At 53.8% G+C, this 11,645-nt stretch overlaps 2 protein-coding genes across 5 annotated transcripts; one reads left to right on the top strand and one right to left on the bottom strand.

Moving 5' to 3' along the window:
• Nucleotides 1–1,030: 1,030 nt before the first annotated feature.
• Nucleotides 1,031–2,631, top strand: Paxx (PAXX non-homologous end joining factor). Of its 4 annotated transcripts, none has more exons than XM_048426072.3 (7): nt 1,031–1,324; nt 1,397–1,457; nt 1,620–1,669; nt 1,761–1,951; nt 2,051–2,107; nt 2,262–2,346; nt 2,422–2,631. In XM_048426072.3, exons 1-7 carry the CDS (start codon nt 1,200–1,202, stop codon nt 2,438–2,440), a joined length of 588 nt encoding a protein of 195 aa, XP_048282029.3. In that variant the 5' UTR covers nt 1,031–1,199; the 3' UTR covers nt 2,441–2,631. The 4 variants fall into 4 exon arrangements, with proteins under 4 accessions (XP_048282029.3, XP_087756013.1, XP_048282027.3 ...); XM_087899887.1 differs by having other exon boundaries at nt 1,037–1,324; nt 2,051–2,106; nt 2,258–2,346; XM_048426070.3 differs by having other exon boundaries at nt 1,040–1,324; nt 2,418–2,631.
• A 308-nt stretch (nt 2,632–2,939) lies between these two features.
• Nucleotides 2,940–5,355, bottom strand: Clic3 (CLIC family member 3). Its single transcript, XM_048426067.3, has 6 exons — nt 5,231–5,355; nt 4,374–4,483; nt 4,170–4,295; nt 3,933–4,039; nt 3,677–3,852; nt 2,940–3,597 (listed from the first exon to the last, which is right to left on the bottom strand). The coding sequence occupies exons 1-6, from the start codon at nt 5,264–5,266 to the stop codon at nt 3,439–3,441; spliced, it is 714 nt and encodes a 237-aa protein (XP_048282024.2). The 5' UTR covers nt 5,267–5,355; the 3' UTR covers nt 2,940–3,438.
• Between the last annotated feature and the right edge of the window lie 6,290 nt (nt 5,356–11,645).

Raw genomic sequence — 11,645 nt, forward strand, 5'->3', positions numbered from 1 at the left:
AAGTCACTAACTGCTCTCATGGGGCTCTCATACAGTCATGACAGCCCTCTTGCACAGCCTTGGGAAGGCTTCCAGCATTCCGCCATTCAGGCCTCCTCCTGAGCAGGCCCTTTGCTGGGCTCCATCCTCTACTCATAGCAGCTCAAACAACGTCAACTCATATCCTGCAGCCCCTGTTGTGGATTCTGACCAGCACTCTGCGGCAACCCGAGTGTTGCCCTGTTGATTATCCATCTCTTCCAACAGATCTCAAGTCCAGAGGCCTTGTGTTGATCAAAGTGTCCTCAAGGCTAAGGCACCAGGTAGCACGGGATGGGTGATGGGGTGGGGAGTTCAGATGATGGGAAGGTATCCCATGGAGTAGGGGGGCTTCACTGTTTGCACTGTCTGCCAGACGTACTGCACTCACTCTTGCATTTTGGTTTGTTGCAATTCAGCGTGGAAAGAGGTGTGTTTGTATCTAAAGTGACATGAAGGGACAAGCGGCTAACAGTCCGGAGTCCTCCGGGATCAGTACACGGGGAATGTTTAGGAAAGAGGACTAGCATTGAAGAGTGGCAGATGTGAGCAGGGTCACAAGGAGGCACAAGAAGTGAGGCCCTGCAGGGCGGTGGTGGCTCATGCCTTTAATATTGGCACTCAGGAGGCAGACGCAGGCAGATCTCTGTGAGTTCGATGCCAGACTGGTTTACAGAGCGAATTCCAGAACAGGCTCCAAAGCTACACAGAAAAGCAGCTCTGTCTCGAAAAACAACCAAACCAAAGCAAAAAAAAAAAAAAAAAAAAAAAAAAAAAAAAAAAAAAAAAAAAGGTGTAGCCCTAATAGATTTCCGCTAGGGTGCAAGGTTGCCAAAGGGCGGAACCCGGTATAGCACTAAGGAGCCTACTAGAGTTCTAAGTCCCGCCCTCTAGTCCGGCCCCGTTCTAAGCCCCGCCCTCCAGGTGCCTCCAGCCCCGCCCCACGCCTTAAGCCCCGCCCTTTAGCTCGGGCCTGCGCGCCGGGCCTGATCTGCAGCAACACCGGCCGCCCTAGGTACCGCCCCGCCCCGCTGCCTCGTCCTTCCGTCTCCCCCGACACCAGAAGTTCCGCCCCGAGCCGAGCGGACTCTGGAGCTTGCGAATCACCGAGTCCGTACTACTGCGCAGGCGCCCTCAACCCACAGCTGTCTAGGTTCCTGCGGCGAAACCGCTTTGCGGCCATGGCCCCTCCGCCGCTGTCGCCGCCGCTGTGCGTTCTGCCGCCAGGCTCGGGCCCTCCCCGCTTTGTGTGCTACTGTGAATCGGAGGACAGCGGAGACGGGGACGGCGGCGGCTTCAACCTCTAGTGAGTGGGGTCTAGGGATGTGGGGTGCGGGAGCGCAGCGGGCCCCGAGCCTTGACAGCCCCTCCCGCCCAGTGTGACGGACGCCGCGGAGCTCTGGAGCACCTGCTTCTCGCCTGACAGCCTGGCGACACTCGTGCGTACCCGCGCTGGGGGTGGGAGACATCTGGGAGCCTAGCACCCCTACTCCCCTCCCCTTTGCCTGTGGCCCTAATAGTATTCCAGGGTTGGGCAGTTTGGAGCGTCTTGTGGGTCCAGGGTCCCGGGCAGTTAATGACAATTCCCGTGTTCCCAGTAGAAAACCCGATTTGGCCTAAGTGGGACCGAGGACATCCCTTCCCGGTTCAGGTGAGTCCCAGTTAGAGAGGCCATGTGGGTGAGGAACTTGAGGTAGGGTTAACACACGTCCTGTCCATAACACACATCTCTCTCTACTTAGGGCAGCTTGCCAGCAACAAGCAGTGACCGTAAGCCTGCAAGACGATAGGGCCTCGATGACCCTTTCAGGGGACACCTCCGCACTAGCCTTTGACCTCTCCAAGGTGCCCAGCCCAGAGGCAGCCCCTAAGCTCCAGGCTTTGACTCTCAGCCTGGCAGAGCGTGTATACAACCTAGAGAAGCAACTGGCAGGTAGGATATACGTGGGCACCTGAACCCTCACTCGGGGACCTGCTTTCGCATACCTTCGTGGCACTGAGTGGGGTGCCCATGGCTTTCTCCCGGCTGCAGAAGAGACGAGTCCCAGAAAGAACACCCATCCAGCGGGCCCTCACTTCTTCCTACCAGGTAAGAGGCGGGCCTGGCAGGTAGGTTGACTGGGCTTTCTCTGGAGCTGCCTTCCCCTGATGCCCCATGTTCTAGAGAGAATCTTTCAGAGTGGACAGAGTTCTGCTCAGGGTTCTTTTGGGTTCAAGATTTCCCTGATCTGATTTTCCGGCAGAACCTGAGCAACAGAGAGGCAGCTCTGGACTTGGGGTCAGGAGACGGTGTCCGGGGGAGTCTCTCATCAACCCTGGCTTCAAAAGGTACTTCCCTCATGTCTTTCCTACCCTGGTCCCCTCCCTTTCCTCTGTGCATTACATACATTATCTTCTAGTAAGAAGCCAGCTGGCGGTGTAGACTTCGATGAGACCTGAAGATACAACAGAACCCGTGGCCTTGCCAGAAGCCTGTCTACATCGAAAGGGGTAGATCCAAGACCCCCACCAACCAGAGAAAGCCACTGCTTAACTTCCAATGACTGGTCTTACTGTTGGGCAGGAGTGCCTCTCATCCCTTCCTGGTTAATAAACTGCTCTCTTGGGTAGAAATGCTAGGCCAGACTCGACTGGTGAGGAACCGCCTTGCGGGGGAAGCCAGAGAAGAGCCTTTTGATGTGGAGCCCCAGGGTGCAAACAGATGCATCCGGCTGTGTGCACCCAGGAGGCGCTCCTGGCTTGGTCTAGGGTAGAGCTTTCTTAGACTGTCTATGTTGTTTCTGCATGGCCAGCCCAGAAGCTGAAAAGGTCCCTGCCTGGTAGGGCTAGGACTCCATAGGCTTGGAATGCTGCCCCACACTTCTAAGCTCCACCCACGCAGGGCAGGTCACACCTGTCCCGTACAAAGATGCACAGATGGCTTGTCTTGGGGAAGATGCATGTTTGGAAGGCGCCCACAGAGCATCAGATGGTGGAAGCCCCTCATAGGAGGAGATGGGGCTGACCCGCAGTCCGTGGTGGGGCTAAGGAATGTAGGCCTGCCCCCACCCACCTGGCTGAGATCCCGGAGGTTGAACCCATGGAGCTCTTCTCCCCACCCTTCTTGGCCATCCAGGGCACCCCGCCCAGCTCTGGCCTGACTGGTTTGGGAGACTAATCCAGTCCCCTAGATCTCTGCCTCTGTGCCAGGCAGCTGTAGGGGGCCCCAGGCCTTTGAGCCAGCCCCGGAGGATAAGCTGGGCCTTGCCTGCCGGACTCTCCTGCCCCTGTCATTTTAGGCTGTCATTTTGAACTATGCTTCTCACCGTGGGGTTGGGCTGGCGTAATTGTGGGCCTCTGGCCACTTGGATGTTCAGGACACGCTTACTTGGGGGCAGAGATGCCTTTATAGGCCGCAGAGGAGTGTGTGGAGTTGGGGGGCTAACGGGGGTGCACAGCGGGCCGGTAAGCTGCCAGGATCTCTGCACTGTGGGGACATGTGTACTTGAACTCCTTCTCCTGCAACGCGCTGTCCAGGTAACGGCGGACAGCACCCAGGTCCTCGGGGATGGGCATCTGGCGGAAGTGTGCACACACGGTCTGTAGGTACGGACAGAGTGTGAGGAGGGCCTCACACAGAGCCCTTCTCCCCACACCTACCAGCTGGCGCCCCACTCACATCCACGATGTGCAGCTTGGGCAGCAGGCTGCAGTCAGCCAGTGTGAACTGGTCACCATCCAGGAATCGGCGCCGGGACTCGCGAAGCCGTGGTTCCTGTGCCAGTTCATGGTCTAGTGGAGTGCGCAGGTAGCTGTCCAGCCTGGTCAGGGCCCGGAGCAGCTGCTGACACAGGGCTTGGGAGCAATGGCATAGTAAGGACTCAAGTTTGGCCTTGGGTAACCCTCCTGCCTGTCAGGGCTGGGCTGGGTCTCACCATTGTCCTGTGTAGGCACGGGATTCTTGATGAAGGCAGAAAACTTGTGGAAGATGTCGTTTCCTGCTGTGTTGGACTCCCGGTACCTAGGTGCCAGGCTAGGGAAGCTGTAGGTGGCAGTGGTTTGAGACCTCCAGTCAGATCCTCACACCATGTCTCAACACACCCTTCCTAAGCATTCTCCCAAGCGTCCCCCAGGGAGTCCCATCCGTGCTTTGCCGCCCCTCGGGTGCTCACTCAGGTGGCCTCAGCGTCGCCTCCAGAAACTCTTCGATCTGCAGCGTGTCCGTCTTGACATCCCCATCATAGAGCAAGATGGGCAGCTGCGAGCCTGGCGCGAAGTCCTTCAGCACATCCAGTGCCCTGTGGACACCAGGCAGAAGGGAGGTGGCTGGCCCGAGGTGGGCAGAAGCCAGGGAGGGGTCCAGGGCTGTGTCTCACCTTCGTGTGTCCACTGTGGTGAGTGTGAAGGGCACACCCTTGAGGAGTAGGACCATGAAGAGCCGCTGACAGGAAGGGCAGTGTCCTACACTCTCGCCGTCTTCGCTGGCCTGGGTGGGTGGAGCGGGGTGTTGGGCTGGGAGCAGACCCAGGAATCCTGACACCTGACTGGGTGGGAACCTGCCTCCCACTGCTGTTGACTCTGGAGGCATGCTAGGACTCTGGCCTGGTTGGGCCTGGCATCTACAAGAGTGTAGTGAGGGCCCTTGACCTGATCCCTGGTATGGGGAAAGCAGGGGAAGCCGGGAACTTGGAGGCAGGTAGGGACGGGGCCTGAAGTTAGGGTCCTGCCACAACCTTTTCTTCCAGCACCAGAGAGTTCTAGTCACAGAGACTGGCTGCAGGGTGGGGTAGGCCAGAGAGTCTTCTAGGTGATTAACCCACACAACTGGGTATTGAGGCTAACAGCTCAGGGAAGTGGCCAAAGAGGAGCTCAGGACCTGCCTGCACTCAGATCTGAGCTCTGGCCTGAGAGCCAATGGAGCTATCCGGCAAGCCCCGTCCTGGCACATGAACTTGAATCCTAGATAAATGTGTGGTGTAAGCTACCAGATTGACAGCTCCCCACCATGGGGCTTTCTCCCAGGGCTGTGCCAGGTCCAGGAGCCAAGGTTTAGAGACCCAGGCTATCTGATCCCCCTCCCATATGGAAACTCCTCCCCCAGGCTGCCTGACTCTGTTCAGCCCTGTGTGGGGCAGCTTCAGCCCAACATGGTGGGGGGGCACCCTTAGGAAGACCCACCCCTTAGCCTACACAAGAACACAGAACACCCCGTCCAACCCAGCCTGCCCAGAACCTTCACAAACAGCTGAAGCTTGGTGGTTTCGGCCATGGTAGGAGTTGAGGCATCCGGCAGCAACACAGGGCACAGGGTGTGCCTTGGGAGCTCTTTAAGTCTCCCTGGATGCTCCACCCTCCACAGTCAGTGGGCCCGCCCCACAGAGCCACCTAGGCAGCAGATAGGTTGTCAGGGCAGAGCCAGCTGTCTGTATAAGACCAGGGTGTCCGTGCTTAACAGTGACCACAGAGAACCTGAGTCTCAGGACTGGCGGTGAGTATAGGAAGCTGACTCACAGCAGAAGCCTCAGTGTGATTGTGATGGGGCCAGCGAGGTGAATACAGACGGGAGAGGAGAGACAGGGGCATTGGGGACTACTAGCCTGGGAAGGTTCTGCCCTACACTGACCTCAGTCCTCTGCAGTACATCTCCATTGTCCAGTTCTTATCCCAGGAAGCCAGGAAGTAGGGATGAGTGGGAAATGCCTCAGTTTCCCCATCTGTGTGATAAGCCGTTCAGGAAGAGATGCCCCCTCCCTCCGACAAAGCCCAGTTAGGTAGAGCCCTCTGCCCTCAGGGCGGGCCCACATTCCTCACATGTTCAGGGCTGGCCAGCTGATAAACCTGGTTTTGGTGTTTAACCCAGCTGGCAGAGGACTCCATGCCACCATCCTGTCCACACAGGCTCAGAGTAGACTTCCTGCTCTTAACCTTCAGATGGCATCAGCAAGGGTTAGCTACCTGCTGAATGAGGAGCTGGGGATGTGGTCCTCAGTGGGAAGGAAAAGGAGAGGGTGATCTGACCCCACCAGGCACACACCTGCCGCTCCCTCAGGCTTTCCGAGCCCACTAGGGTCCACAGCGCGAGCTGCCTTGCATTCCTTGTGTCTCTGCCTGCGTTTGCTAGCAGGCAGCCAGCCCTCCAGACTTGGCCTTCAGAACGTGTGCTCAGAGGACTGGCTCTGCCCACGGCTAAGACCAGGACCTGGTGATTGTTTCTTCCTCTCTGGTAGGTTGGTGCCATCCAGGCTGGGTAGTGTAGCCAAGGTGGCTCCATACCTGCCCACTCACCTGCTCTCATGCCTGCCTCTGGCCAGTGCCTCGGCTGTCCCAGGCGTCCCCCTTCCTTAGCTCTGTCTGGTCACTTCCCAGGCCTCAGTGGAGGAGCTTCCAGACAGGTAGAATGCAGCTCTGACATCCGTGGGGCTTGAATCTGTGCCAATTTCTCCTCTGTCTCTCGCCTTAATTCCTAGAGCCATATTTTGGCTTCTCACTGACATGGCCAGCTTTTTGCTTTGTGGTTTTCTATCAGTGCAGACAGATCAGCACTGTAGCCCCTGAAGCCTTTCCCAGCTGCCAGTGGTCACCGGACATGCCCAGAGTTTATCTATTTCTGCAAAGCTGTCCTTTATAAATGCACAAGAAAAGGTGAAGTGGACAGACAACATGGACAGTGATGTGGAGAAAAAGAAACAAACACATCTCAAGAAACAAGGCAGAGTGATGCAGGCTCTACTGTGACGAGCAGAGCTATGGACGTGCTGCGTCAGTCGTGGGTGGGAGGAGTCATCAGGGTTCTGCTGTCATGTTCACAGATACAGGGGTCGTCGCTACACCACTGAACTGTGCCCCTCACAGGGAATGGGATAGGAGATGGCCCACATGTGCATGTCAACAGAGTCTGGTATTACAGGTTTGTCGTGTTCCCCCCAAAGCTTCATGTATTGGAATCTTAATCCCCATGACCTATAACTTTATTGGAGGATAGTGTCCTTAATGAGACAATCAAATTGAGAATGAGACCATCCAGTAGGCTCTAATTCAATGTGACTATGTCCTTTCAAAAGGAGAAATTGTAGCTCAGGTATTTTCCAGTGGTAGAGAGCCTGCCTGGGGTTTGATTTTCAGCACCGGAAAGGGGCAGGGGAGATTTGAACACAGAGACGGGCTCACAGAACATCCTGTGAACATGATGGCAGAGGAGGGCAAGATGACACACCTATGCTCCAAGGATGACGGAAGACCACCCAGCAAAGTCCAGGAGTCACAGAAGGCCTGAAGCACATCTTTCCTCTGGCATTTAGTGGAGCCAGCCTGCCCTAACCGCAGTCTCTCTTCTCGTTGTATGGCAACCACAGCAAACCAACAGGAAAACACAGAGAACTGACAAAAAGCATAATTAGCACGCGAGCTTGTGAGCTGCTGCTGGCCCACTCTGAGCTGGAGACATCTGTCGGCAACTTCCAACAAGTACACACCAACTTTTGCTCTGTCCAGACATCACGTGCACTTGTGTGGCTTGTAAATAGTTTATTGGTTTGTTTTGTTTTAAGATATCTGTTTGTTTGGTTTTTTGAGATAGGGATTCTTTGTGTACCTCTGGCTGTCCTGGAACTCTCTTTGTAGACCAGGTTGGCCTCGAACCCAGGTAGATCCACCTGCCTCTGCCTCCTGAGTGATGGGAATAAAGGCGTGAGCCACCACGCCCAATAGTTGTACACATTTTAAAGGAATGAGAAGAGCAGCCAGGCCTGGTGATGCAGGTCTGCCATTCCATCTACTTAGGAGGCTGAGGCAGGAGGATGATAAATTCAAAGCCTGCCAGAGGGACTGTGTGAGGCTTTGCCTCAAACAGAGAAACAAAGTAAAAGGGTTGGATACAGCTAGCTCAGAGGTAGAGCAATTCCTTAATGTGTGGGACCCTTCAATCCCAACTCCACCAGTACCCTACCTTCCAAAAAATGTAATGCCAACCACCTTAACTGACCTCATGACTTAACCAGACCATAGAACCTTGCCCAGAAATCACTACTATATACAAAACACCTTCTAGGTGCTGCTAGACCCAAGACTGGCTCATGTCTCCCTGCTGTACCTGACTCCCTGATGCAATCAAGATTGTCTCTTATAAAAATCCTGTTGCTGTACAAAGTTTCAATCTTTTTTTTTTTTTAAGATATGATCTCATGTAACCCAGGCTGGCCTTGAACTCCTGATCCTCCTCCCTTCAGTTTTGAAGAGCTGAGATTATAGGTGTGTGGCACCATACCTGGCGCCCATCAGCTCTGTTCTGAAGGGAGACACAAACTTGCTAGGGGTTAGGGGGAGGGGGGAGGGGGACTAGAGCACATTTAGTATCGGTAGGGATATGCTCAGATACTTTTGAGTTCTGCCTGTAGAAAATATCTAGGTGTGGTACCAAGATTCTTGATCTCCCCAAAGGGTTCTACCATGCCATGTCTCCCCAGAATTCATGTATTGAAACCCTCTTAGTCATGGTAAAGGGTTAGGAGGTGGGGCTTATCAGAGCCAACTTGAGTATAAGGGTGGAGCCTTCATGAGTAGGATCTGTAATCTTACCAAGGAGACCCGCCAGGATCCCACATAGAGACTTCTGGTCTTAGACTCCTAGTCTCCAGAACTATGAAGAATTCATGTATCATTCATGGCCCCCCAGCCGTCTGAGCAGCTAGAGAAGCCCAGAGGGGAAGAGAGGAAGGGCTGATCTGTGTGTATATGGTCCAGAAAGCAGAGGCAGCTCAGAGCAGAACAAAGTGACACAGGCCAAGCCAAGCCAGGCACGGTGGTGCCTGCCTATAATCCCAGAATTTAGGAAACAGGCAGCCTGGGCTACCCACAAAGATCCTGTCTCAAAAACAAACAACAACAAAATGTAATGGCCACCAAGCGATGAATTAGTGGTCAAAAGCACTTGCATTCAAACACAACCCTAACAACTCTTCTTTGACCACTGGAGCCAATGGTTGAAGGAGAACCAACTCTGAAATTATGGCAAGTGCAGGCCCAGACACACACTCACACTCATATTCTCCCTCTCTCAACTCCAAAATCATGGCACATACATCCCTAAACACACACACATATTCTCTCTCTCTGGCATGTACAGGCCTAAACACACACACATTCATATTCTCTCTTCTCTCTGTCTCAGTCTCTATCTCTCTCTCACACACACACACATACACAAATAATAAGGAAAAATTGTAAGTGCATAAGTCCACAATTTTTAAAGCAGAGGGCACTCTGAGAATGCCAACTAACACGTAGAAAATGTGTTAACAGGCTGTTACCTCATTGTCTCACTGCTAGAGGTGAGACATTGGCCAGGCGGTGGTGGTGCACCTTTAATCCCAGCACTTGGGAGGCAAAGGCAGGCAGATCTCTGTGAGTTCGAGGCCAGACTGGTCTACAAAAAGTTTCAGGACAGCCAGGGCTATACAGAGACACCCTGTCTCGAAAAAAAAAATTATAGAACTTTTAGGGCTGGAGAGATAGCTCAATGGTTAAGAGCACTGACTACTCTTCTGGAGGACCGGGTTCAATTCCCAGGACCCACATGGCAACTCACAACTGTTTATAATTACAGTTCCAGGGGACCCAATACCCATGGCAAAACACCTATACACATGAAAATAAAAATTAAAACAGAGAGATAGAGAGAGGGGGGAGGAGGGAGGGAGGGAGGGAGGGAGAGAGACAGAGAGGGAGGGAATGAGGGAAGGAGGAAAGGAGGGAGAGAGGGAGAGAGAGAGAGACAGAGAGGGAGAGAGAGAGAGAGAGAGGGGTCCCTCCCCCAGTGGGATGCTCCAGAATAGGCTGTCATCTGCCAGCGCCACCAGGACTCCTGGCTGTGGGTGTGTCACAGCCCACACTATTCCTCCCAAAGATATCCAGCTGCAGCTGACCCAGGAAATGATCAGACCCACCCAGATCTTAGCACTGACCAAACCTGTCCTGGCGGAGGGGCAGGAAGAAAAGGGTGAGGGACTGTGTCAGAGATGCCTGTAGCATAAGAAACTCCAGCTCTAGCTGAGCGGCCGTGGTGCACCTTTAACCCCAGGAGGATCTCTACGAGTTCGAGACCAGCCTGGTCTACAGAGCAAGCTCCAGGACAGACTCCAAAGCTACAGAGAACCCTGTCTCGAAAACCAAGAAAAACTAAGAAAAAGGAAAAGGAAAGAAAAAGACGACTCTAACTGGTCCTAGAGGCAGGAGATTTTCTTTTTTCTTTCTTTCCTGTTTTTGATTTTAGACAGGCTCTTCTGCAGCCCACAGCCTCCTTGAACCCCCATCCTCCTCTGAGTACTGGGGCTACAGGTATTACCACCGAGCCTAATGTGCTAGTTAGTGACAAACGCCAGGGTCGTCTAGGGAGAGGGAGCCTCAGTTCAGAAAACACCTCCACTAGACTGGCCTGTAGGCAAATTTATGGGACATTTTCTTGATTCCTGGTTGATGTAAGAGGGGGTGCCCAGCCCACTGTGGGTGGTGCTATCCCTGGGCAGGTGGTCCTGGATCGTATAAAAAAGCAGGCTGAGCAAATCATGGAAAGAAAGCCAGGAAGCAGTGTCCCTCGATGGTCTCTGCTTCAGTTCCTGCCTGCAGGAATTTGGCTTCCCCAAATGATAGTTAGATAAAATAAATCTTTTAGTCCCTAAGTTCTTTTTGGTCACGGTGCTTACCACAGCCACAGGAAGCAAACTAGGCCACCTCGCTGCTCTTTCCTGTTTGGCACTGCATCCTACGAAGCTCATTTATTCACCATGGTGTTTTGCTAATACCAGACTGAAAATGGCAGAAAGCGAGTCCCTTAGTATCCTGACTGCAGGCCAGGCCACCTCCAGTGACCATGGAGTTGGCGGGCGCTGGGTCACTGTTTGGCTGGATTGTTGCAGGCCCTGGCTGGTTAATGGGTGATTTGGGACAAAGTGGGGGTCAGGGCAATAGTGATGGCCTTGTAGCCCTGCAGGATGCACACATGGCTGCCCTGTCTGGGCTCCAGCCTGAGGCTGCGGCTGTTCTTACAGAAGCTTCCGGTCACTGGCCACCCAGACACTTCTGTTCCTTCGAGGCCTGCTCAACTCCTCAGCCTACTGGGCTTGAGGTGGGGAAGGTGGTAGCCTCACAGCTCCTGTGTCCTGGAGCGTTTTTTAATAGCTACATAGGAAATGCCTCAGACTGGGGTGTCAGCACTGCGTCCTTGTCCCCAGAGAGAAGTTCTTGCACTCGCGGGAGGGGGCAGCTGCGAGTTTCTGAGATGCTACTTACTTTCTGATGGGCTAGCACAAGAACGGTGTTTACAGATTGAGCCAACAACCACAGGTTAGGCATGGCTTTTAATCCCAGCACTCAGGAGGCAGAGGCAGGCAGGTGGATCTCTGTGAGTTCGAGGCCAGCCGGGCCTACAGATCAAGTCCCAGGAAAGTCAAGCTACACAGGGAAACCCTGTCTTGAAAAAACAACAAAAAAAGTGTTCCAAATCACGAGCTTGTGCAGAGGACCCAGGGTGCACACTGTTTTTTTCTAGCAACTGTTTTGGAAGCTTCGAAAATAAAATGGTAGGGTATACCTTAGGGCTGTCGCAAATTCAGAAGCTTAAAGCAGTCTTTAGGACAGGAATTAGTGCACTTCAT

Source organism: Myodes glareolus, chromosome 21 (assembly GCF_982192425.1).
Source record: "Myodes glareolus chromosome 21, mMyoGla1.1, whole genome shotgun sequence".
Classification (NCBI taxonomy): Eukaryota; Metazoa; Chordata; class Mammalia; order Rodentia; family Cricetidae; genus Myodes; species Myodes glareolus.

What these genes read in the sequence shown, in the direction of transcription:
- Paxx (XM_087899886.1), top strand. Translation starts at nt 1,200, where the DNA reads ATGGCCCCTCCGCCGCTGTCGCCGCCGCTGTGCGTTCTGCCGCCAGGC. An exon ending in GACATCCCTTCCCGGTTCAG is followed by an intron (nt 1,670 to 1,760) that starts GTGAGTCCCAGT and finishes CTCTCTACTTAG; the next exon opens with GGCAGCTTGCCAGCAACAAG. An exon ending in ATCAACCCTGGCTTCAAAAG is followed by an intron (nt 2,347 to 2,417) that starts GTACTTCCCTCA and finishes ATTATCTTCTAG; the next exon opens with TAAGAAGCCAGCTGGCGGTG.
- Clic3 (XM_048426067.3), bottom strand. Translation starts at nt 5,266, where the DNA reads ATGGCCGAAACCACCAAGCTTCAGCTGTTTGTGAAG. An exon ending in AGCTTCAGCTGTTTGTGAAG is followed by an intron (nt 4,484 to 5,230) that starts GTTCTGGGCAGG and finishes CCACCCACCCAG; the next exon opens with GCCAGCGAAGACGGCGAGAG. An exon ending in GCGACGCTGAGGCCACCTGA is followed by an intron (nt 4,040 to 4,169) that starts GTGAGCACCCGA and finishes TGCCACCTACAG; the next exon opens with CTTCCCTAGCCTGGCACCTA.